The sequence below is a fragment of the Phycodurus eques genome, chromosome 15 (genome assembly GCF_024500275.1).
Source record: "Phycodurus eques isolate BA_2022a chromosome 15, UOR_Pequ_1.1, whole genome shotgun sequence".
Classification (NCBI taxonomy): domain Eukaryota; kingdom Metazoa; phylum Chordata; class Actinopteri; order Syngnathiformes; family Syngnathidae; genus Phycodurus; species Phycodurus eques.
In genome coordinates this window covers 6,507,308-6,528,353 of record NC_084539.1, presented here as the reverse complement: position 1 = coordinate 6,528,353, position 21,046 = coordinate 6,507,308, and the positions used below count along the sequence as shown (strand labels likewise).

Sequence of the window (21,046 nt, the reverse complement as noted above, 5' to 3'; positions counted from 1 at the left end):
ATTTCAAAAGACTTTCCACCCTCAATGTGACCTAGTTAGAAGTTAGTGAGGAATACTGTACATGATTGCTGCACGTCTTTTTAGCCTGTTTTGAACCTTTTATTCACCTTGTGCTATAATGTAGCAATATCACATTCTATGATTTTTTTTTTTTGTATATGTATTTGCTTTTGTTTTGCTTTGTTTGACTCCGCTGTGTGCTGCTAGATGGCCATTGCAAATGAGAACTTCACTTTTTACTGTTGTGCCATATTTTATCCACTTGAAAATGACTGTCTTCACTGTGTTCCATGTTATATTTAATGCCTTAGAACAGTGTTCCCCAACCTATTTGCACCGCGGACTGGTTAGGAGTCGGCATTTTTCTCACGACTGTGGTGGCGTGCGCGCATATATAGACATACACACACACACACACACACACACACACACACACACGCTTGCCCCACTTCTGCTTCGTCCTTCGCCGTTCGTGGTGCATCCACTATGGACGCGATGCAGGAGTGGGGGTCGCAGTTGTTGTAGGCAGCCAGACCAGACTGCAGTTTCATAGCTCCTCAATGAAAGTACACTTTGAACTCCGTAAAAGTAGTTCTGCCGGTGTCGAGCAGCAACCTACGACTGTATCTGTATCAAAGCCGACTTGGTGCGTGAGAGTTAAATGTTGTGATAATCCCGTATTCTAATTAGGACTTCTGATATAGTGTTGTTTCATTCGCAAACGTTTCGTTCAAAAGAACAAATCTTTTCAGTAAACGTAATGAGCTGAATTAGTTTATGAAATGATTTCGTTCTTTGAGCTCTGCTCTTGAGTCACAAAAACTTGGCATTTAAATAGGGGTGTGTAGACTTTTTATATCTACCATAGCTCTTTACAGTGTCCCATGACTAATTAACGTTTACAACTAGATTGTTTTTGTGGTTGTGCCATATTTTGTAAATGTACTTTAATTTCTCTGAATACTAAAACAAACATGAATAGAATTAGTTAGTAATCCTATTTTCACACTGCAATATCTTTGCTATTCAAGTGTGATCATGCAACTAAGCCCAGAGGAAGCCTTTTTGTCCATAACAAATATGGAAAGTGGATTTTTTTCTAATCTTTGCTACCCGAATAGTAAATACTTTAAAGTATTTCAAGTGTCCTATTCAGCATCATAAATTTTTTGTGTAGTTTGTTTCAACTTCTCTGAATGACTCATGAAAGTAACGCAATATGGTATTCTATTTGGTTTATATCTCTGTGTCACAGAGCCTCCAACAGCTTATGAAGAAAGCTGCAGTAGCACCAACTTCAGTTTAAACAGTAGACAATAGACGATACGAGTGATGAAGCAACTTCTCTGAATGACTCACGTGTAACACAATATGTCATCCTTTTATGTTTGTATGTCTGTGTAACAGAGCCTCCACCCACTTATGAAGAAAGCTGCAGTAGCGCCGACTTCAGTTTAAACAGTGAACAATAGAAGAAGTGGATAATAAAGCACCGCCCATCCTGTAGCTCTGGATCATGGAAATACCCTGGGTGAAAACAGGACCAACTCCAAAACACCAAAGATTAATGTGTCCTCGACAAGTGAAAAGAGATTGTCTTATTGTGAAAATAAGAAAAGTATATTGATCGCGTATCCGATCAGGCAGTTATGGACAGAGCAACTTAACACCTAAAGGTGCGAAAATGAAGATTTAAAACAAACTCTTATCTGCTTCAAGGTTAACCAATGTGAACCCAGTTTTTCTGTGCTTGAATTGGCACATTGAAGCCAAACAGCAGGTCAGAGTATCCTGAAGTAACCTGGACAGACTGCTAGCTGAGACTCGAGAGTTCTGTCTGGGGTCTTACCTGCTCACATGGGCATCGTAACAATGGAGTAACTGGAATCACGATAAGTGACCTGACCTGCAGGGGTGCTTTGTGAGTGGACCGCAAATCGACTGTAGATGGGCCTGACCGTGACAAGCACCATATGAGAGAGAACAGACCTAAAGGCTGCTTCGGCTGCCTTTGGAGGAGTTCGTTACCCTGGAGAAAATATGTCCCGTCGCTGGGCTTCATCAATCATCAGCACCCACGGAGGAATTTGGATCACATTCATAGTCTCAGTTGTGGAGATAATCACAGCGAGAACGACCTCAGCTGAACTTCCAGTTTGACCTGGGTTTGTACTGCCGACTTCGACTCAGCTGCATTGGAGGAGGTGGACGCGGATCACGCGAGGGGAGACCCACCCTCATCACTGGTGGATGAGTTAGTAAATAAGCTCGAAGGCAGGAACACCAGAATTCAACTAAAGCTGCAAAAGGCTTTGAACTTCTTTTTCTGGTAAAAGCTGTGTGCCCGACGTGTGACAGTATGTGGCACTGAGGCTGGTATTACAACCCATTCCTGTAGTCGCAGTGAGAAGTGTGTCTGAATTCACAGCACATCATTAATCAAATGCTGTCGTTGGTCGTCTTTTGCATTTGTAATATTCCAAAAACGTATAAGACTTGAGTACTTATAAAACCAGTTTCCTGTGCAGGGTGGCAGGACATAGCCTTAAAGATGGGGTGAGGAGTTCAAACCTTCATAAAATGCTCACAGTCGAGACTCTCCTCTCTCAGTTCGATATGAGCAATGTTGCAATGACTCCGTCATCTCGTTGTGATGCTCCCTAAGCACCTCTCAAAGGAGGTGTCCCAACATGCCCGGATGGTAGAAGACCCCTTAGTACGCTCAGAATACACTGGAGGGATTGCATCCTGTCTTTAGACAAACAGAACTCAATCCCCTTAAAAATATAGCCATCGGTGGGAGCGTTAGTAGTTGTTTTTCTAAATGTGCTCTATGATTGGTTTGCAACCAGTCCAGGGTGCATGCGGGTTCTCGTCCAAAGTCAGCTGAAATAGGCTCCAGCTAACTTGCGACTATAAAGGACAAGCGTTTCCCAAGATGTGAAGAACTGCCATGTTGGAGGTCGACTCATTGTTTCGTACTGGTGCTTATTGAGTATTCGAATGGAAAATTCTCCTGTTCTTAGCCACCAACTTGGCAAACAAACGAATATTATTCATTCATCTTCGATTTCGCTTATCCTCACAAGGGTCGCGGGCGTGCTGGAGTCTATCACAGCTATCTCCGGGCGAGAGGCGGGGTACACCCTGAACTGGTCGCCAGCCAATTGCAGAACAAATACTATACTTGATCAAAAAAAAAAAAAAAAAAAAAAAACTATTGAAAAATCTATAGAAAATTGTTAGATCGATTTTAAATTTATGCACAAAATAGTTGGACATTAACTTCAGACCCAATGTGGCTTGAAACATTTTTTGTTTACCTATTTGAACCTGCTTCAACCTGTGTTTAAGTCAAGTTAATTTTCCCTTCTTTCACTTTAATTTTGCATGTATTTATCCTGTGCGTGTCATACTAATGACACACATCAATCAAAGTTCTGGCATGACTGATTTTAGTTAACTATGTGAAACACAACAGACTTTTGGGAGAGAGCTAAAGACCTGCTGATCTGAATGTATCTACTGTATTATTATTGTGAGGTTTTTTATTTTATTTGTATTTGTTTTTTACAATTTATTTCTTCCTATGTGAATTTAGACAAATCTCAGCACTATTTTATGACTTAAGTATCGAATGTTGCCAACTACAGTGGTTTTACCATGAGTAAAATGGCGATGGTACATTTGTCAGCATTATGGTGAATGCATGCCTTATACAGTAGTACTGTTCTGGGTGCCGTCATCCACTGTTGGAACATTTGATGGAGTTACTCCCGCTCTGTCGGAGTAGGTCAGGGTGTGCTCCTGTAGCTTCATGTGGACTATGCCAAATATACTTCATGCATACAAATGTTGCTTCAAAGCAGGGGTGTCCAAACCTTTTCCCTTCAAGGGCCGCATAGAGAAAAATCGATGCAAGGGCCACTTAGAAATTGTTCAAATTGAATTTATTGAAATAACTAAAATCAAGCAATTACACTGTACAGGGTTTATTTATTAGTTATTTTGAAAAAATGCTACGTCACAGATTTCCGTTAAAGATGGTAAGCCTTTAGTTGAGCTAATAGTTTAGGATTTTTCAAAATTTGGGGGCCAGCCCTGGATCCCACAAGAGTAAATCCTCCCCTGCATTGAACAGTGGCCCAAATCCTATCCCCACATTCAGAACCAAAACAATAGGAATCTGTTTTTAAAGCAGTACTTGTACTTTCGGATCGTTTATGTGATATATTCACAAATTGGACCTTGACAAGGAGCAGAAAGTGGAGTTTCTTTTGCTGTCGAAAATGAATTACTCAACCTCTATTCACCACAATGTAATGAAGAGAAATGTTTTTAGTTGTAAATAGTTTATTTCCATTTTAGCATAACTAGAAAAGCTCTACTGTATATAAAACCAATGTATTCATATTTGTGGTAGTTTCCATCAACCACAACCCCCTCCACACCCATTGGATGTGGGTGTTGCATTAACAACCTCACACCCGTTTTTTGCCACCCACACTAGATGCCCACTTCCACCCTTTTTTTCAACAAAGTGTAATTTGCTGTCTGTGCATATACTGTGGGCCACTGGAAAATGGGTGGCGGGCCGCAAATGGCCCCCGGGCCATAGTTTGAATACCCTCGCTTTAACGCTTCAACACAAAACCAATAGTCTCTTACACCTGCTGGAAATGCTGTCGGAAATGTGTGCAATTCCCAGCAGAAGTTTGATCAGCAAAAAAGGATTTTACATTGCCTTCCCTGTTTTTTCTTGTAATCTTCTTGACCAAAGGGTACAATAGCTTTATGATTAATCACATTTTTGTGCTGTTTTTGTAATCATCCTTCCTCACATATTGAGAAGTGGTATCTGGGTTTTTTGTTTGTTTGTATGTTTGTTGTTTGGTTTTTTATTTAATTATTATTTTTTAATTATAACTGGTTTAGAGGTGCAGTATGTAGATACCAGTAGTTGCACCTTATGTAATGTATCAAATGTGTACAATAGAACAATAAAGTTATCTGACTTGTGTTTGATCATTTGTGAACAATGTCAACTTCATAGTTTTGATTAGGTGCTTCCAAAACGCATAGCATTTCTTGTCCTCGTTCTAAAATAAATTCCCATTGTCATGAAGCTGCAGGTTTACAAAGCTGCCATAAAAATTTATTTGAATATATTGAGCTTATTGACTCAAGGAATTCTGAGCTTGTATATTATTGTAGACATTACAATTCAAACATATATCAATCTAATCAGATTTTATCACATTTCTGTTTCCTGTGCATTCTGCTCCACACCAATTTAGAACAAATCTGGTAATTGCATCGTTGAGGTCTGGATTGCTTCAGGTCTATAAACTAAATTAGGTTTTCATATAAATAACCACATTCATAAGCACAGCAGTGTTGACTTGGCCGCTCCAGCAGCACCACTGTCGTGAAAGCTACAGTAATCTTATCTACTGTGTGAGGCAGATGAGCACCTGTACACGATTTCAATTCAGTCACCATAGCAACTTTGTAAGCGATAATTATCTGAACATTGTTTTTAATATTAATGATCATGTTTGGGAGGTCAAATAATGGTTATTACAAATTCATAGGTTTGGTACAACCATGTTGTCATGACAATTAGGAACATTATTTTGTGTTTACATAAAATGTCCTATAATAATAATGGTAAGAATGCTCATGTATGTGCATGATCATTTGGGTCAACAAGAATTAACTATGGGTTGAGCGTTATAAACTGAGTGCTGGCGTACTCCTGACCTCTTGTGTAAGACATAAATTTGTCACATAACATCAGCTAAATATGGGACGTCAATTACGCATCAGTTATCTGTGGGTTCAAATACAACATATTTTGTAAACATAAGTTAACATTGCGATAGTTTTCCCATTTCTTATATTATGAAAACCTCCCAACACTAGGAAAGCCGTTGGAGGGAAAAATTACAGATATGGCTCGAGAGATGCTTCCCTTTCGAACTGCGTGCTTTCGGCGACGCTAAACTAGGGGGGGGCTCAAAGTTGTCAGCGCATGTCATGTGTGTGGACGGCAAGAAAAAGAAAAAAAAAGGAACAAGGATGTTGGCAAAAAGAGTAAATGTCGTGAAAATGGGTTGAGAATTGAGTAAGTTGCGATTTAATTTCAATATCAATGTATTTCCGTTTATGGGAAAGTCGACCTCCCCAACATGGCTGCCACCGTAGGAACATCAACAGTTTTGCTATTCTCTATATCTATGAGGTGTGTCTCACAATATCCGGCTAAATGAATGCGCATGCGCAAGAGCTCCATAAACCGGAATTGTTTCGACAATCGTCCCTCGCTGGAAAAACTCCATTACCCGTCAGCCTTTTGTTTATGCTCTGAAGTCACGGGGTACTGCAGTTTTGTGGCGGAATCATTCTTCTTTCTTAAGGAGCGTAAGAAGAACTGCCTGCCTGGTACTCGGCTCATGATTGCCGAAGCATCAAGAGTTACCTTGCCAGAGAAAGCCGCCCGCCATGTGTCAACAGAGTTATTAACTGGGGCGTTTTCCTTCGCCGAGCAAGTTCAGGATGATGCCCGTGAGTTTCGTGACAGTACATTGTTTTTTTTTTTTTTTTTTTTTTAGGGTTACTACTCAGATCGGTTTGTCATGAACGTTGCTTTATATGCTTTTGCCTGTGTTTTGAGTTTTTGCGCTTGAGGCAAGCGTTGAGCATAAAAGCGGAATGCTCCCTTATATCAGCCCATAAGGAGCCAGAACATGGTCAATAGGTTTTGGCATTGAAAATAAATTTGGCCCCAAAAAGCTGTTTTAACAGAGAGTTATGTTTTAAAATTTAAAAAGATTCCACTGAAAAGCAGAATACAGACATTGGAAAAAATATATATGTTAGTGTGCTTGTCGACGTTAATTTTCAGATATACTCTTCAAGTCCATCTTTTTTTTTCAGTGACAGTGTTCAGAAATTCAGACAAGTTGTTCTAGAAGTGTATTTCTATAGGTTGGGAGCGCTACAGTCGTAGCCATAAATGCAATTTTACTAATGATGGGCATAGTTTTATAATTAATGATTGGTGGGTTTGATTTATTTTTATGTTTTAATTAATGTAAAGGGTTTTGCTTTGGATTTTTGTATGAAAAGCGCTTGCAAATTCTTCCGGTGTTTTGGCTTTTGGTTTTCACCCTTGGGCTCCCCAGTTTCGTTTTTTTCGGTTTCGGTCAAGAATTTTCATTTTGGTGCATCACTACTTCAAATTTCTCCCAAGAGCAGTGGTTCCCAACCAGTGTGAATCGCAATCCTACTAGGAGACAAGGAGACATAGTAATTCTGAACACAACAGACCTGAGGGATGCCCTCAAAACGTGTAATTGTCCCAAATGGTCATTTGTAAAAAGTGCATCTAGCTCCAGAAGAAACAACAACAAGGTGCATGAGGAGGAAAAGAGTGACAGATGCAACAACATTGTCATTTTTGTATGGTCAGGTCTATTTGAGAAACTTATGATTTTTAACCAACACAACTTTTCAGTACACTTCAGACCTGTTAACACTCTGAGACAAAGTCTCAGCCCCAAAGACCGGACACACCATACCTGAAAAACAGTCTGGTGTATCTACAGTGCAGTGAGGAATGCACTGATGTACTGTATACTGTATATTGGGGAAACCAATTAGCCACTGAGCAGGCGCAAGTTCAGACTGACGAACTCTTCAGGTTTGGACTCAGCTAACTGCACATCATAGAGAAACAAGAGAACACAAGAACCATAGACGGAGAACAAATTTATTTATTTATTTATTTTGAAAGAGGAGTGAGGCAGGCAATTCCCCGCACATTTCAGTGTATCTGCCAAGGTCTTTTATTGTTTCGCCATTTTGTCCATTGCAGCGTTTTTGTGTGGCCACGCTCTTGAAGGGACTAAAAACGAAAAAGAACTAGATCAGTTCCGTTTCAGTGTCCATCTGAACAGAGGAGGGAGCTTAGGAGACCACCTATCTCCCACATATAATGCTGTCCTTTCATCCCTTCCAAATGACTGAATGGAATAGTAACGAGGGTGATCCCACCCAAATGACTGTTATAATACTTGAGTTTCCACACCAACACTTGGGCTAGAACTGTCCTATCTAGTCTTGTTGCATGAACTGATGAAGTCTGCTCGGCTGAGAAGCGAAACGTCTTTTAAGACTACCACACCAGTTCACTTGGGACAAATTAAATGCCCTGAGAATACAATGATGTGAATAAGGTTGGAGGAATTATTAAAGTAAAATAAATAAATATTACAACATTTAAACAAAACTCTTGAGTTGGCTTTGGCAGACTCATTATTTCACACATTCTTTGTCTCTGTACACTCTCATCATTCATGTCTAAATTGTGTCTCTTGAAAGCAGAAACTCTGAATTGTCACTTGTACAATGTAGCTTAAATAAAGCTGACAGCAGGGCCAAAGTCTTAAAAATTAAGATCGAAATTCAATGTATTTTTTTTTTTCCTACTGTCTGCATTTTCAGGACAATCGTATTTCGTGTTTGTTGGTTGTAAATCTTTTTCCAGAATGCCTAGCTTCATTTTCAACTTGAACACTTATTTATAGTGTTCTGGCTCCAGAAGCACCTTGCATGGTGCATAAATGTTTGTTCAACAGGTCCACACTTCCACCTGTGTATTTACTTACACAGGTAATCATATGCAATGCTCGTGAAAAGCTCCACATTTGCATGCATAAAAACAACTACAAGCAAAGTAAATGTTAATGGGGGTGATAACTTGCATGATAATGTAATACATTATGAAATGTTGAATAGTTCCTCTTTACATTGCAGTTTTCAGACTTTTAATGACTGGAGTTCTTTAAATTGAATAAATGTTGAAAAGTGTTACATACATGAATCTAAGATACAATTATTGTTGTTATCAAACTACGGTAAGCTTCTATTATTATTCTCATTTTATTATCAAATGTTTTCAACAATGGAGTCCTGCTGTCAAAAATAGTTGTTCTGAACTGCACAAATAATTTGTAATGATTTAATAAACAAAAGCGTCAGTAATAGTGTTGTTCTGCCAATCCATGTGAATCCTAAACGGGTGACAAACTCTTGATATAATGAAGTGTGTTAGTAAGGTTTGGCTTCTAGAACACCATGGCAGAAATCCTAGAACAATGGTTCTTAAAGTTCTTGGAGGAATTGAACCCCACAAGTTTCATACGTGCATTCACCAAAAATTTTGTGATTGAAAAATGTAAATGTGATTATTAAAAAAATAATTAATTAAATTCAAAACATGGTTATACTGTATATACATTATACAGTATATGAGTGCACAAAATGAACCAAGCATCACTTGCACACAAAATCACTGTTTAAAGAACAAAACCAACAAATGATGAATTTCACAACAGAATAAGAAACCTCAACTCAGAAACTCAATGGATGTAATGCAAATCACTGTGACTTTTGCTGTTGGCTTACAGAGATAAGTTAAGGAATGCTCAGCTTCACCTTGTCCAGTGCCACTCTCATCTCATTTTCGCAACAAAGTTTGTTGTTACTTCTCTTCTTTTTCATGTCTACCATCCTCAAAAAGGATTGCACGCAAAGATACATTGTAACAAACAGTATGAGTATCTCAAGGGCTTTCCATGATTTGTTGATGCCAAAAGGCTGAGAGTGTTGTTGCTCTGAAGAGTTGGCATCAATCATGTGAGTGGGGTGAACGGAATGGATACGCATGTCATAACTATTGGAAGTGTTCAAGCTCATCGAATGGCAATGACGTATGGGGTCCTTCAAGGGTCTGTTCTTGGACCGCTCCTTTTCCGCCTGTATATGCTACCCTTGGGTCAAATTCTTCAGAACCTTAATGTGGACTATTATAGCTATGCAGATGACACGCTGTTATATCTAGCAGTGTCTCCAGATGACTACAGGTCAATTGAGGTGTTGTGTCACTGTGTAAAACGGATGAATAACTGGATGAGCCAAAACGTTCTTCAAATTAACCACAACAAAAGTGAGATAATTGTTTTTGTCAGAAAAGAAGAGGATCACTGTTAATAAATAACTGGAAGTCACTCTCTTTAAAACCAAAGACCAAGTCCGAAACCTTGGTGTACTGATAAGAGTCCGACTTGACTTTCAACAGTAATATCAAATCAATATCTAAAACAGCCTTCTACCAGATGAAGAGCATATTATGAGTGAAGGCTTGCATGTGCCAACCATTTCTGCTTCACTTAAGGTTCCTAAGAGCACAGTGGCCTCCATAATACTGAAATGGAAGATGTTTGGGACAATCAGAACCCTTCCTAGAGCTGGCCGTCTGGCCAAACTGAGCAATTGGGGGAGAAGAGCCTTGAGAGAGGTAAAGAAGAACCACCCAACGGTCACTGTGGCTGAGCTCCAGAGATGCAGTAGGGAGATGGGAGAAAGTTCTTGAAAGTGAACCATCACTGCAGCCCTCCACCAGTCGGGGCTTTATGGCAGAGTGGCCTGACGGAAGCCAGTGCAAGACGCATGAAAGCCCGCATGGAGTTTGCTAAGAAACACCTGAAGGATTCCAAGATGGTGAGAAATAAGATTCTCTGGTCTGATGAGACCAAGATAGAAATTGTTGGCCTTTATTCTAAGTGGCATCTGTGGAGACAACCAGGCACTGCTCATCATTTGTCCAATACAGTCCCAACAGTGAAGCATGGTGGTGGCAGCATCATGCTGTAGGGGTGTTTTTCAGCTGCAGGGACAGGGAAACTGGTTGCAATCAAATAAAAGATGAATGCTGCCAAGTACAGGGATATCTTTGATGAAAACCTTCTCCAGAGTGGTCAGAACCTCAGACTGGGCTGTAGGTTCACCTTCAAAAAAGACAATGACCCTCAGCACACAGCTAAAATATCGAAGGAGTAGCGATCAAATGACACAAGGAAGAACGCATAGGATGGTGATGTGGAAGATGACTGGTGGAGGGAAAGAAGATTAAGAAGACAAAGGCAGAGCAGAGAACCATGTGATGGAAGCTGAGAAAGGAAGAGTGTTGTGCGGCTTTTCTGGAAGCGCTGAGACAGGCTCTCGGTGGACAGGAGGAGCGTCCAGAAGACTGGACCACTACAGCCAAGGTTATCAGAGAGACAGGCAGGAGAGTACTTGGTGTATCTTCTGGCAGTAAAGGGGAGAAGGAGAATTGGTGGTGGAACCTCAAAGTACAGGAAATAATAGATGGAAAGGGGTTAGCTAAGAGGTGTGGCCCAATGTGACTAAAGAGAGGAGAAAGGAATACATTGAGATGCGACATAGGGCCAACGTAGAGGTAGCAAAGGCCAAACAAGAGTCATATGATGACATGTATGCCAGGTTGGAAACTAAAGAAGGAGAAAAGGATCTATACAGCTTGGCCAGACAGAGGGATAGAGATGGGAAGGATGTGCAGCAGTTTATGGTGATTAAGGATAGAGATGGAAATGTGTTGACTGGTGTCAGTAGTGTGCTGGATAGATGGAAATAATACTTTGAAAAGTTGATGAATGAGGAAAATGAGAGTAAAGGAATAGTAGAGGAGCCAAGTGTGGTGGTCCAGGAAGTGGCAATGATTAGTAAGGGGGAAGTTAGAAAGGCATTAAAGAGGATGAAAAATGGAAAGGCGGTTGATTCTGATGACATTGCTGTGGAGGTATGGGAGAATCGAGGTGAGGTGGCTCTAGAGTTTTTGACCAGCTTCTTCAACAGAATTCTAGCGAGTGAGAAGATGCCTGAGGAATGGAGCAAAAGTGCGCTAGTGCCCATTTCTAAGCACAAGGGTGATGTGCAGAGCTATGGAGAGAGCTATGGGAACTAGAGAGGAATAAATTTGATGAGCCACATGATGAAGTTATGGGAAAGAGTAGTGGAGGCTAGACTCAGGACAGAAGTGAGTATTTGCGAGCAACTGTATGGTTTTATGCCTAGAAAGAGTACCACAGATGCATTATTTGCCTTGAGGATGTTGATGGAAAAATACAGAGAATGTCAGAAGGAGCTAGATTGTGTCTTTGTGGCTCTAGAGAAAGCGTATGACAGAGTACCCAGAGATAAACTGTGGTACTGCATGCGGAAGTCTGGAGTGACCAAGAAGTATGTTAAAATAATACAGGACAGTGGTGAGGTGTGCTGTCTGTGTGACAGAGGAGTTTCAGGTGGAGGTGGGAATAAAAAAAAATAAAATCTAAAATAAAAATTCACTTTAATGCGAAATTTGGACAGTGTATGTATAATTTAATCCATCCATCCATCCATTTTCTGTACTGCTTATCCTCACTTCAATAACATATATTTTTAATATTTTAAAAATTTGGAGCCTTACATGATGTATGACTTTAAATATTTGTTTATATACTACAAACTAAACAAAGAGATGATATGTATTTTAAGGTTTGACCGTTTACATCTTCCACTTGACTGCTGAGCAGTTAGAACATACACAGTCAGACATTCTTTTGTCCATCACAAATCTCCTGCAGCATTATTTTGTAATTGAGTTTCAAGTCATGTGAATTTAATTTCATTTACAAAGTTGTCATAGATGAAATTCCTTTCCTAATTTAAGAATCCAGGAGGACGTACAACAGAAGAATGAGATGTGACACCTGCAGGGGATTTTACAGTATTATGTCTTCAGGCCATGCTTTTACCCACATCAGTTGGGTTTGTTTGTGGGTCTATAAAGCAAAGCAAATGTATTTATATAGCGCATTTCATACACTAGGTAATTTAGTGTGCTTTACATGATTAAAACAATTTAAAAACAACTGCTAATAAACATTCAAAACAAAGAGGAAAAAAATAAAAGTACAATTAAAACAACATACAGTGCAGGAAATATCATTTAAAAGTGGAAATGCTCTAAAAAGGATTAGGGGAAAAAGAAGCGTTTTTAACCTGGATTCAAAAACATTCACACTCGGGCTGATGTCACTTCTGATGGCCACTTATTCCTTTTGTGTGCAGCCATAATAGCTAAATGCTGCTTCACCATGTTTTCTTTGGACTGTGCTCCACTATTTGACCTGAGTCTGTCGATCTCAGAGCCCTACTGGGTTTATATTCCATTAGCATTTCTTTCATTTATTCAGGACCTAAACCATTTAATGATTTACAGACCATTAGCAGAACTTTAAAGTCTATTCTAAAGCTGACTGGAAGCCAGTGTAAAGACTTTAGAATTGGAGGAATATGCTCTGACCTCTTTGTTCTGGTCAGAACCCGAACTGCAGCATTCTGAATGAGCTGCAGCTGGTTAATGCTCTTTTTGGGTAGTGCAGTCAGAAGACCATTACAATAGTGAAGTGTACTTGAGGTAAAAGCATGGATGAGGTTCTCCTGGTCTGCTTGACACATGCAAGTCTTCACTCTGGATATGTTCTTCAGATGGTTGAAGGCAGTTTTAGTAATTGATTTGATATGACTGTTGAAAGTCAGGTCGGAATCTATCAGAACACCAAGTTTTCGGACTTGGTCTTTGGTTTTTAAAGAGAGTGACTCCAGGTATTTACTAGCAGCAATCCTCTTTTCTTTATTGCCAAAAACAATCTGTTGTGTTGTGGTTTAATTGAAGAAAATATTGGCTCATCCAGTTATTTATCTGTTTTAGACAGTGACACAACACCTCAGTTGAACTGTAGTCATCTGGAGACACTGCTAGATACAGTGGGTACGCAAAGTTTTCATTTTCTAAAATAATTTAAGTTCATTTTTTACACATTAATGTACACACAGCACCCCATATTGACGGGAAAAAAACGGAATTGTTGAAATTTTAGCAGATTTATTAAAAAAGAAAAACTGAAATATCACACAGCCATAAGTATTCAGACCCCTTGCTCAGTATTTACTGGAAGCACCCTTTTGAGCTAATAGAGCCACGAGTCTTTTTGGGAATGTGAAGTTTTTCACACCTACATTTGGGAATCATCTGCCAATCCTCCTTGCAGATCCTCTCCAGTTCTGTCAGGTTGGATGGTGAACGTTGGTGTGCAACCATTTCCAGGTCTTTCCAGAGATGCTCAATTGGGTTTAAGTCAGGGCTCTGGCTGGGCCATTCAAGGACAGTCACATAATTGTTCTGAAGCTACTCCTTCAGTATTTTAGCTGTGTGCTGAGGGTCATTGTCTTTTTTGAAGGTGAACCTACGTCCCAGTCTGAGTTTCTGCGCACTCTGGAGAAAGTTTTCGTCCAGGATATCCCTATACTTGGCCGCATTCATTTTTTCTTCAATTGCAACCAGTCGTCCTGTCCCTGCAGCTGAAAAACTCACCCACAGCATGATGCTGCCACCACCATGCTTCACTGTTGGGACTGTATTGGACTAGTGATGAGCAGTGCCTGGTTTTCTCCACACATGCCACTTATAATTAAGGCCAACAATTTCTATCTTGGTCTCATCAGACCAGAGAATCTTATTTCTCACCTTCAGGTGTTTTTTAGCAAACTCCATGCAGGCTTTCATGTGTCTTGCACTGAGTAGAGGCTTCCGTCGAGCTACTCTGTCATAAAGCCCCGACTGGTGGAGGGCTGCATTGATGATTGACTTTCTAGAACTTTCTCCCATCTTCCTACTGCATCTCTGGAGCTTAGCCACAGTGATATTTGGGTTCTTCTTTACCTATCTCACCAAGGCTCTTCTCCCCCAATTGCTCAGTTTGGCAGGACAGCCAGCTCAATGAAGGGTTCTGATCGTCCCAAAGGTCTTCCATTTCAGGATTATGGAGGCCACTGTACCCTTACGAACCTTAAGTGCAGCAATATAACAGAGTGAAAATTTTAAGGGGGTCTGAAAACTTTCCGGATCCACTGTTTAACTGTGTGTCATTTGCATAGCTATGATTGTCAAAATTAAAGTTCTGAAGAATTTGACCCAAGGGTACCATATACAGGCTGAACAGTGCGGGCGGTTGTGAGCTTGTCAACCACAGCAAACAGAGTGCGAGTAATGTTGAAGTTCTTACTGATGATTTCAGAAAAGTGTTGCGGTCTTGCCCTGACTAACTCTTGGTTAAAACTACAACGACTTTGTCGGTAGAGGTCATCGTCAATTTGAAGTTTAGTTTTTCCTCCACTTACGTTCTGCTTTCCTGCACTTTGATTTAGAGGTCTTTACCTTCATAGCGCTCCTCCATGGCGTTCTAGGACACCTCAAGGTTGTCTTTTTAATAGGAGCGACAGCATTCATGGCATTTGAGATTTTCCAGGTGAAATTACCCAAAAGTTCATCAACTGTCTCAGCAATCATCAGTTTGTGGCACAGCTATGGTCTCCATAAACCTGGTGGCGGTTGTCAGGTTCAAGACACCTAAAACACTTGTAAAGATCAAGACAGACACAGAGGTAGTTCAGTTTTCAGACTTGCAAGGAGAAACGGCCCAGAGTGAACTTAGTTACAGTCTCCAACCATTTCTGATTTCACTCTGGCGGATCCTCTCTTTTTATTACTTTAGGGCAGTTCCCTTGTTACATATGAGTTACAACGTCAAAAAGGTGGGGGCATACATGCTTGTTGCAACTCATGTGATCAGCACATAACACTCTTTGTTGTGGTTGAGACAGTAGAAGAATTATATACTTCTTATCAAGACACAGGAAAACTCCTCGGCTCAAGTTTGTCCTTGCACCTGCAAGCACATGACTCATCCTGTGGGAGAAAGCTTTGCACGCAGTGATAAAACATTTCTCTAACTAGAAGCAAGCAGAAAAGCACAACACATGATAACTTATTTACATTTTTCCATCAGCGGTACTCTAATTTATGTACCTTTTCTTTTCTTGGCACATATAGCAAGGAAAAAGTAATTACATTTTGAGGCAGAACCAGTACGCCTGAGAAAAAAAATTCAACTTTAATCAAGGATGAGGGAAATAGAGACTAATCAAAGGGCATGGAAGCGCTTAAAGGCAATAATAATGTTAAATATTGCCATTCTACTGAACATTGTCTTAACATTTCTCTTGTATTTTTGTTTATTTTTTAGATGACCTTTGACGTGTCAGCTAGCGTGACGCTCCTGTTTGACTTCTGGCATGTGAGCACCCCTGGAGGTAAGAAATTAAGAAAGTCAAGTTGGAAATCAAGAAAACATTGAAATATTTGTTTTCTTGATTTCCCCTTACAGACCTATAGATTCAGTTTGTTTGGTGGACTGGATATTCCATCTTCCTTGCTCCAAAAGGTGCAATTTAAATGGTATTTTAAAACACAGTACATAGCGGGAAAACTTCTAAAGCCGAACACTCTGGCAAGGTCCACCCCAGGCTTTGGGGGAAAATACCCCTCCAAAGTCATCTAAAAACCTGGAGTTTAAACCACTGTCAAGTCTTAAATTCCATGATTATCTTAGTATTAACTCCACAAGTGTGTTTTGCATTTTTCTTTGGTGATCTGATTACGGAAGGAGGTGATGCCAAAGAGGAAAAATGTGACGATCACCGTGTAACTTGAAATTGAACTCCTATGCGAGGTTACCGGATTGGATTGCATTTGACCAAAACAGTTTCACTATATTTTGTATTCTTTGCCCTGTTTAGCCACTATCTTTGTGTGTGTTTGTTGTGTGTGTGTGTGTGTGTACATTTATGGTACTGTATGTGGTGTCATTTGTACAATATTTAATATTCAGAGTCTGTAACAATCTTTGTATGTGTTTGTGTTTCCCCTCAGGTATGTTTGTATCAGTGCTAGTAGTCATGTTGCTGACAGTCTTCTACGAGCTGCTCAAAGTGTGGAGGGTTTGGCTTAGCAGAAGCACGGTGTTGGCTCACTATTCGACTCCTTATGCCGGTGCGCTGTCCCGACGCAGTGACAGCAGTTCTGTGCTGGAAAACAGCCCCTCTGAAACCTCATTGACTTCCAATGACTCACATCCTATCTTTCGAAGAAAAAGGGACAGGTAATTTTTCTTTCTTCTCTGCAGCTAAATGTCTTTGACAGCTAATCATTTTTTCCTGCAAAATACAAGGTGTGTGAGAAAAGTTCCAGGATTGGCACCACAAAAGATATACAGTACTTCAAACCCAGAATACATACTATGAGTTTTTACCCTTCATTGTGGGCCAGACTATCAATGGGCACATCTAAAAGAAGGTCCTCCAGCGTTTGCTTCATTCCGTGTGCGAGAAGTGGCGTGAGTTGTGGCAGGACAATTCTTGGCTGCTTCACCCGAACAATGCTGGCTGAGAAAAACATTGCTATGCTTGATAGAGTTGCCCTGATCCGATCACGTGATAGGAACTCTGTGCCGATCCCTTAATTTTCAGATGACCAGTATCAGCTGAAAAAGATTGGATTTTTTAAATAAATTTTTATAGGTCCCAAAACAAAATAATTTTGAGTATAAAGTTATTGTGGGGCGGCACAGTGGACGACTAGTTAGCACATCTGCCTCACAGTTCTGAGGACACGGGTTCAAATCCGACCTCTCCTGTGTGGAGTTTTCACGTTCGTCGCACGCCTGCGTGGGTTTTCTCCAGGTACTCCGGTTTCCTCCCACATCCCAAAAACATGCATGGTAGGTTTATTGAAGACTCTAAATTCCCCGTAGGTGAGTGCGAATGGTTGTTTGTTTATATTTGCCCTACGATCGGCTGGCGACCAGTTCAGGGTGTACCACCCGCCTCTCACCTGTAGATAGCTGGGATAGGCTCCAGCACGCCAGCGACTCCAGTGAGGTTAAGCGGTACGGAAAGTGAATGGATGAAAAGTTCTTGTGGAAAGGAAGAGCAAAAGCTTAGTTTTGTATTGCACGGTGTAATGTTTTGTGTGTTTTTTTTTTTAAATTCCGTTTTAGTACCGTATTTTCAGCACCATAAGGTGCACCGGATTATAGGGCGCAGTCTCAATTACGAGGTCTATTTCTGTACTCAAGCCATACATAAGGTGCACAGAATTATTCAGTGCATGCTAAAACAAGGTAGCGGAAGCAAAACAGTGAGTTTGGTTGAACTTTATTCTACTATGTATTTAAAAATACACTCACATTATTTTTTGTATCAATCTTTTGTCACAAATCCATCAAAGTCCTATTCTTCTGTATCTGAATTGAACAGCTGGGCAATTTCGCCATCAAACATGCCGGGTTCCCTCTCGTACTCGTCTGAGTCAGCCTCATGGCTGTTCAGCAATGATGCCAGCTTTCGCGAAAGCTTGAACAACAGTCAAAGCAGATACCTTAGCCCAGGCATCCACAATCCATTCACATATGGTGGCGTAATTCGCCCGGCGCTGCCACCCAGTCTTAGTGAACGTCTGTTCGCCGTCTCTCATCCATCGCTCCCACGCCGCTCGCAACTTCACTTAGAACGCCCTGTTTACACCAATGTCCAGCGGTTGAGGTTCGCTGGTAGTTTCTGCGCCACGGTAGTCCTTTTCATAAACTGAAAGCACCAAGACGGACTTCCTTGAAAGTGTTCGAGCTCCATGTCTTGTGCTATCGTTATTGCCTTCTGTCAAATAGTGACTGTAGAGATGCTTCTCCCGGCTGTTCTTGTGCTTTATTTTGAATTCTGTCACGGCTGATCTATTCTCATTTACAACCGCGTAACTGGTAGCCTGTAGTTTGAATTGTGCCTCGTAAGCATGTCTCTTCGCTGATGCAATTTTCGGGTGTCCTTAGCCAAACAAAAGTTGTTTTGCAGCATACCGGTAGCACAGTATACCTACCGGAGGTAAGCGTACGTACTGTACGTAGCTTTACGTAATGTTCTCTAATTGGTTTATTGCTGCCGGCGTACGTAGTGTACGTATTATGTCCCTATGTTACCGGGAAATGGTCTGACAGTCAATCATGCCTCAGAGCGCTTACCAAAATCGCAAATTTTTTACAGATTTTGGAACTCAGTGCACACATAAGGTGCACCGTGTTAAAAGACGCACCGTCAATTTTTGAGAAAATTAAAGGCTTTTAAGTGCGCCTTATAGTGCGGAAAATACGGTATTTTAAGAGGGACCGCAATGAGGCTTCAGGCAGCAGTCCATCCGTTTGCAGCCAGCCACAGTGCTCTCTGTAGTGTGATGCACCTCCCAAAAAGTGTCCCTCCGAGAGCGTGCGCGTGTGTGTGTCTGTGTGCGCGCGCATGCGAGTGCTTTTGAAATGCGTACAGGAAGCTAAGTTTTATGAGGGCGAGCTGACAGCTGCACAGTTAATGGAATTAGTTCCAAAGCCTAACGCCACCGCTACAATGGGGGAACATTTTGGATTCAAGCCAGATGAACGCAGACCTGCCGCTAACGCCAACGAGCTGGTATGTCGAATTTGTATGAAGTCACAACAAACAACACAACTTAAAACCTCACCCAATTTCTTCAACTGGTAACAAAGAGCACAATGGGACATTTCCTGTTTCCTGTCACCTTGCAATTATGGAACCCTTTGCCCAACAATGCAAATACAAATGTGACAGCGTATATGGTGCTTGTAAGCTCACATTATATACAGTATACCATACTCACTATTGCAAGAGATTTAGCCATTGAACATGCTGACAAAGCAGCATTTAAAGAAAGGCTGCAGACTTTTGAAAAGTAGAACAAACCTTCAATCAAAACCAATTGTTTTGATCCACTTGCGTTTTTTATGTTGCTACTTTTGCCACTTTTTCTTAATCAACTGGAAACTTGATTGGCAGGAAATTGCCTGTTAAGGCATGAATGACTGTTTCTACCTCTGTGCCAAATGTTTAACATTTAAGTGCAATTCTTGTGAACAGAGCCTTTTTCGTTTTTTTTTAATTAAAGATATTTTATTGTTCTACATTACAAAGTCAATGTTCATTATTCTTAGAATTAAAAGTGATTTGTTCTTAAAAAGGATGCACTTGCAATATTATGCTCTAATACCATTATATCAGTGGCATTAAAAAAAAAAAAAAAAAAACGATACTGTTTGTCATGATAGTTTTTGGGAAAATGTATCGTTCTAAACAATTTGCTGTCATGACAGGCCTAAACATATATAATATATATAGAGAGCGCAAGAGCAATGATAACACAAAAATATTGTACAAACAGTCCAATATTGTTTTTTTTTCTTGAGAGAGTTTAATGGATGGATGGATGAAGTAACCATCTTCCGTATCTGGGCCCTCAGCTGGTTGCTACATGGAATCCAGACATTGCTCCACTTGCTGCAGGTGACTCTGGGCTACATGTTGATGTTGTGCATCATGTCCTTCAACACTTGGATCTTCCTCGGCATCATTGCAGGTTCTGCACTGGGTTATTTCATCTCATTCCCTCTGCTGGATCAGCATTGACGGACAGTACAGTGTTCCCCCCCGGAATTCAAAAGATCACATTTTTGGTTAAAATGTGTGGAAATCCTCATGATGAGCTGTTTTGATGCTTTCTGTGTGTTTAGTATTTATCAAAATGTCAGCTAATCAGTGTAACACAATCCATATTAATTGTGTACACTCGAAGTGGACAACTGGAGGGATATCATGTTAAAGTTATGACAGCTATAAGAGCTGATGATGAGCTAATGATTTTAAATGATGACTAATATGAGCTTAAATTATTTTAAGTGATGAAGATTATAATCATTCATAGCAGAAACTCAAAGGGAGAGAATGTATTGTCATCAACAATGACTGTATTGTCAGTAATTTTGTAGATAACACAACTGATGATATAGAAATGTCAGATTAAGATCATTTAATTTTGTTGTACACAGAGCTGAGCACAAATTTGTTTGATTAAAAGAGGAAAAAAATACAATTTAAAGATTGCCTCTGATTCAAAACTATTTTCATCTTCGCACACTAAGGATGAGTTTATTTGGACAAGAGTTTCAATAATCTCTCAAATTAATGCAGACGCCACTTTGAGGAACCCACTCAATCGCGTGATTTCAGCTTGTAAGTGTTAGTCATTTTAATTCAGTTCCAAATATTGTCATAGTATAAACTGATTAATTCCAGATGTGTGCTCGTTTGTCTCAGCACATCAAAAGACCAAAGGAAGCAAAAGTGACTGAAACTGATTTGGGCTTTTTGAGATCTTGTTTAGATACTGTATATGCAATGGCGA

At 40.3% G+C, this 21,046-nt stretch overlaps 2 protein-coding genes across 2 annotated transcripts in view; both read left to right on the top strand.

The window, feature by feature from the left end:
- Nucleotides 1-5,025, top strand: part of arrdc1b (arrestin domain containing 1b) — a 36,764-nt gene extending 31,739 nt beyond the window's left edge. The window contains exon 8 of the mRNA XM_061698789.1: nucleotides 1,408-5,025. Within this exon, the coding sequence (XP_061554773.1) occupies nucleotides 1,408-1,472 (65 nt within the window). The 3' untranslated portion in view covers nucleotides 1,473-5,025. The remainder of the gene's footprint in view (nucleotides 1-1,407) is intronic.
- A 1,315-nt stretch (nucleotides 5,026-6,340) lies between these two features.
- Nucleotides 6,341-20,740, top strand: slc31a2 (solute carrier family 31 member 2). The gene is made up of 4 exons (XM_061699384.1): nucleotides 6,341-6,567; nucleotides 15,996-16,062; nucleotides 16,682-16,910; nucleotides 20,106-20,740. The coding sequence occupies exons 1-4, from the start codon at nucleotides 6,559-6,561 to the stop codon at nucleotides 20,269-20,271; spliced, it is 471 nt and encodes a 156-aa protein (XP_061555368.1). The 5' UTR covers nucleotides 6,341-6,558; the 3' UTR covers nucleotides 20,272-20,740.
- The last annotated feature ends 306 nt before the right edge of the window (nucleotides 20,741-21,046 follow it).

Excerpts from the sequence above, each read along its gene's own strand:
- slc31a2 (XM_061699384.1), top strand. Across the intron at positions 16,063-16,681 it reads GCATGTGAGCACCCCTGGAG|GTATGTTTGTATCAGTGCTA; the intron begins GTAAGAAATTAA and ends GTTTCCCCTCAG. Across the intron at positions 16,911-20,105 it reads TTTCGAAGAAAAAGGGACAG|CTGGTTGCTACATGGAATCC; the intron begins GTAATTTTTCTT and ends CTGGGCCCTCAG.